This window comes from Penaeus monodon, chromosome 17, assembly GCF_015228065.2.
Source record: "Penaeus monodon isolate SGIC_2016 chromosome 17, NSTDA_Pmon_1, whole genome shotgun sequence".
Lineage (NCBI taxonomy): Eukaryota > Metazoa > Arthropoda > Malacostraca > Decapoda > Penaeidae > Penaeus > Penaeus monodon.
In genome coordinates this window covers 1,354,730-1,359,729 of record NC_051402.1, presented here as the reverse complement: position 1 = coordinate 1,359,729, position 5,000 = coordinate 1,354,730, and the positions used below count along the sequence as shown (strand labels likewise).

The 5,000-nt window shown below is 33.5% G+C and overlaps 1 protein-coding gene across 1 annotated transcript in view; it reads left to right on the top strand.

Moving 5' to 3' along the window:
• The window catches only part of LOC119583426 (predicted GPI-anchored protein 58), a 3,336-nt gene extending 779 nt beyond the window's left edge, over positions 1–2,557 (top strand). The window contains exons 1-2 of the mRNA XM_037931897.1: positions 1–144; positions 1,599–2,557. The exon at positions 1–144 is cut by the window's left edge and continues 779 nt beyond it. Coding sequence (XP_037787825.1) covers positions 1–144; positions 1,599–1,690 — 236 coding nt within the window. The 3' untranslated portion in view covers positions 1,691–2,557. The remainder of the gene's footprint in view (positions 145–1,598) is intronic.
• The last annotated feature ends 2,443 nt before the right edge of the window (positions 2,558–5,000 follow it).

Sequence of the window (5,000 nt, the reverse complement as noted above, 5' to 3'; positions counted from 1 at the left end):
CGCCCGCGCCGCAGCCAGAGAACACCCCAGCCCAGCCCACGCCCGCAGAGGTCACGGTCTCAGCGGAGGCCACGCCCACAGAAACCACCAGTTCGGCGCTACCTACGGCCGCCGCCCTCAGCCTCCGCCAGACGTGCATCACAGGTAAGCATCTCCTTCGATTGAGCGCCGCCCGACTCGTCAGGAACCAGCGGGGCGAGCGATGCCTGCTAATTACATTTTAAACATATAGGTATCTGTCTGTCTCTCTGTCTCTGTCTGTCTCTGTCTGTCTCTGTCTGTCTCTGTCTGTCTCTTTCTCTCTCTTTCTCTCTCTCTCTCTCTCTCTCTCTCTCTCTCTCTCTCTCTCTCTCTCTCTCTCTCTCTCTCTCTCTCTCTCTCTCTCTCTCTCTCTCTCATCTATCTTCTCTATCGTCTATCTTATTTTCTCTACTTCTACATGTATATATATCTATATATTATATATCTATTATCATTACTATTCTATATATATATAATTATATTATATAATATTGTATTATCTATATTTATATTATATATAATATATATATATATATATATATATATATATATATTATATATATGTATATAATAATATCTATATAAATATATATGAACATAAGCACATAAAGATGGAAACGAGTGGTCACTATACGAAATTAAGTTATGTATGTTTGTCTATATGTGTATGTGTGTATGTATGTATGCTGCATATGCGTTCACACCATTTTAATATCTATCCTTGGTTATTTATACGTATGCTATGTGTATGTTTATAAAGATATATAGATAAAGACTGTATATACATATATATACATGTATGTATACATACATACATGTATACACATATATATACATGTATGTATACATACATACTTACCTACACACACACACAACAGACTCACATACATATATATAAAGGTAAATAGAGTGTGTGTGTGTGTGTGTGTGTGTGTGTGGAGGAGAGAGAGAGAGAGAGAGAGAGAGAGAGAGAGAGAGAGAGAGAGAGAGAAAGAAAGAAAGAGAGAGAGAGAGAGAGAGAGAGAGAGAGAGAGAGAGAGAGAGAGAGAGAGAAGTAAATAGATAGATAGCTAGTATGATAAAGAAAAAATAGCAAAAAAAAAGAAAAAAGAAAAAAAGAATGATAATGATGATAATGATAATACGAAAAAAGTAAGGAAGTGAAGATAATTATTGGGAAAAATTTTATAATTAGATTTTGGCCTAATTGCTTCAAGTGTAAAAAAAAAAAAAGATTAGTAAAGTATAGAATAAATATATAAAGTACTAACTATAGATGGTATGGGATTTAATATAAAAAGCATTGACCGTAAAGATTATTCTGTATGTGTATGTGTATTTGCGTATGTATATGTGTGTATATGTATGTGTTAATGAATAGCTAAACCAGATTAGTTAATAAACAGCTAAACTAAATAAATTAATAAACAGCTAAACCAGATTAGTTCAGAAACAGCTAAACCACAGATTAGTTCAGAAACAGCTAAACCAGATAAGGTAATAAATAGTTAGACTAGATTAACATATCCCAGTGTCAAATCCTAACGTGTTTTTTTTTTTTCCATTCGTGTTTGCAGATTTCGTGAAGCCACGCAAGAGACGCGCCGTGAGCCTAGAGTCCCATTACCACGTGCCACACAAGAAAGCTCTTCTGCAGTTGCGGGCGTGAGGTACTCTTATCAGCCCCAACGCCCTTGGAAGAGGAAGAAGAAGAAGAGGAGGAGGAGGGAGGAGGAGGAGGAAGGAGGACTGAAGGAAGGAAGGAAGGAAGGAAGGAAGGAAGGAAGGAAGGAAGGAAGGAAGGAAGGAGAACTGGAGACGCGACTGAAGGATGAAGGATGCTGGAGACCAAAGACGCGCGGTCCTGCTTCAGGAGGAGTGGGGCGAGCTAGGAGGGAAGGCGTAGGAGGCGACCCGCGGGAGGGAGGGAGGGAGGGAGGGAGGGATTTGCCTCACATTTTGCTGAATGGAAGTCGTCATTGTAAAGTCAATTCACTTTTACTTCCGCTGTTTTGCTTTTTTTTTCTCTCTCTTTTCTTTTCTTTTCTTTTCTTATTCGCATCCACACCTAAATGTGGATCAAAACCTGTTTTTTAATATATATATATTTTAGTTAAGGTTTAAAAAGAGAATTGTAAACTATTCACTAACCAATACTTTAGCCTCTCTTCACCAAGAAAGTACTAGTCATATATATTTGTACATAGTAAAGACATTTTTTTTTCGAATTTAATATAAACATTGGGTGTTGGCTTTACCAGGTAATTTACCATTAAAAAAAAAACAGGGCTCAATCAAGTTCTACCTCTGTTACTCTGTTTACGTTGAGTTCCTCTTAATGTGTTATTTATTGTCTGTCTTAAGTTTAAGTGTGTGTGTGTGTGTTTGTATATTTTTAAAAAATAATTTATTAATCGCTGATTTCTAAGTTATTGTATGTTTGGTTGTGGCATCCAGAGACTTTTCTAGTACCACACAACCTAAGTCGCTGAACAAGCTTTAATTGCGTTGTAAATAAAGACAGAAAGATGAAAAGTGTAATTTTTTTTATTACTACGTCCTGTGGTGGATTGTGTTAACTCGTTTGGTTTTAAGGTGTTTCTGTTTGGAAACCGAGAGAGAGAATGATCAAACACGAACTTTTTTTTTATATATATATATATAATATGTAATTACACCCCTGTTCTAGCTATTAAAGATCTTTGGAATGTATATTTTGTTATAAATATCTATTTAGATCCAAAGACAGTATGTTTCCAAAAACGAAATACGAATCATAAAAAAATAACGAATAGTTTAAAATGTATTCCATATACTGTGGAATAAAAGTAAATAAATAAATAAGTAAATAAATAAATAATGATAATAATAATAATGATAATAAAAACAACAACAACAACAAAATAATAATAATTATAATAATAATAATAATAATACTAATAACAAAAAGAAAGTAATAAAAATATCTAACAGAATTCAAAGCGACCGAACAGAAGTGGGTGGCAGTGGCACAGGCAGCCAGGTGTTGGGAAGCTGCTCACAGATTACAACCTGTCAGTCATAATGGCCAGTGTGGCTTGGGCTGCTGAGCTGACAGGTACGAGAGGTGGCTTAACGACGCGTCAGGATCCAATGGCTTACTCTGCCAAACCTCCTCCTCTTTTCAATTTCCTTTTTTTTTGCAATAACAGTCGGTTTATTTGCCTCCGACCACAACAGCTGATTTATACGCCTCCTTTTTTTTGCAACAATGGCTTATTTATACTTTTTTTTTCAACAGTTGCTAATTTATTTGTCAATTTTATTTTGCAACAACAGCTAATTTTTACTCGTGCTTTTATGCTCTCCCATTTTTTTTTCTTAAGTGGCATGAACTGAAACTGGAGACGCAAAAATATAATAATAATATTGATGCAAACATCCTAACCTCGCGTTCATTAAAGTGCCGTACGTTAACGAAGCTTGGCAGTTCTCTCTCTCTCTCTCTCTCTGTCTCTGTCTGTCTGTCTCTGTCTCTGTCTGTCTCTGTCTCTCTCTGTCTCTCTCTGTCTCTGTCTCTCTCTGTCTCTCTCTCTCTCTCTCTCTCTCTCTCTCTCTCTCTCTCTCTCTCTCTCTCTCTCTCTCTCTCTCTTTCTCTCTCTCTTTCATTCTATTGCTAATTTTAGCAGAAGTATTATCCCGTGAAACAAAATTATTATGTGTCTGATAAATTTTATAAACCGAACGATTTTCAAGCAGGTGATAGAAATCTATTGTTCATGGACGCTTAAATACACCTGAGAAACCTGACAACTGGATTGTTTCTCTGATTTACGGTTTAATAAAGACCAAGAGTACAAAATAGTCATAGAAATAGAAAAAAAAATATTGGCTTAAGTTATGATATGACTCTTCGAAATAAATATGTTTTTTTTTAATCGAGAACAAATGATGGTTCAGGTAAAAAAAAAAAAAAAAAAAAAAAAAAAAAAAAAAAAAAAAAAAAAGAGAGGAGAAGAAGAAAGTAAGAAAAGAGAGAAAAGAAAAAAAGAAAGAAAGAAAAGAAAAAGAAAAGAAATAAAGAAAAAAAAAAAAAAAAAAAAAAAAAAAAAAAAAAAAAATATAATATATATATATAAATATAATATATAATATGATATATATGTATATATATGTACATATATATCTATATGTATATTTATATGAATACATATATATATATATGTATATATATAATATATATAGATAATAAATAATATATATATAAATGTATATATAATATATATATATATATATATAGTATAAATAAAATATAAAGATATATATAATATAATAAATGTGTGTGTAGTGTATGTGTGTAGTGTGTGTGTAAATAAATTATATATGCATATATATGTATATGTATAATGTATATATATGCATATACATACAAAACACACACAACACACACACACACACACACACACACACACACACACACATACATATAATAGTATATATATATATATATATATATTTATATAGAGAGAGAGAGAGAGAGATGAGATAGAGAAGAAGAGAGAAAGAGAAGAAAGAGAGGGGAGAGAGAGAGAGAGAGAGAGAGAGAGAGAGAGAGAGAGAGAGAGAGAGAGAGAAAGAGAGAGAGAGAGAGAGAGATAGAGAGTCAGAGAAATTGCTAGTATCTGCAAAGGGTTTTTGTAAAAAGTTCTTGTTCCAGACTCATTCTCATCACATCGCTCACCATTATCACCATCGCACCTTACTATTACATTTTCCATCTTTTTTTTTTTCTTTTTTTTTTTTACTCTCACACGACACTATCTCATCTTCCATCTCTCTCTGTCTCACACTAGTTTCACATCCTTCAATATTTCACACTTTTACTTACTATTTATATACGTGTTGCTTACATACTATTTACATACTACTTACATACGTGCTATTTACATACTACTTACATAGTGGTACTTGCATACTACTTACATACGTATTACTTATAT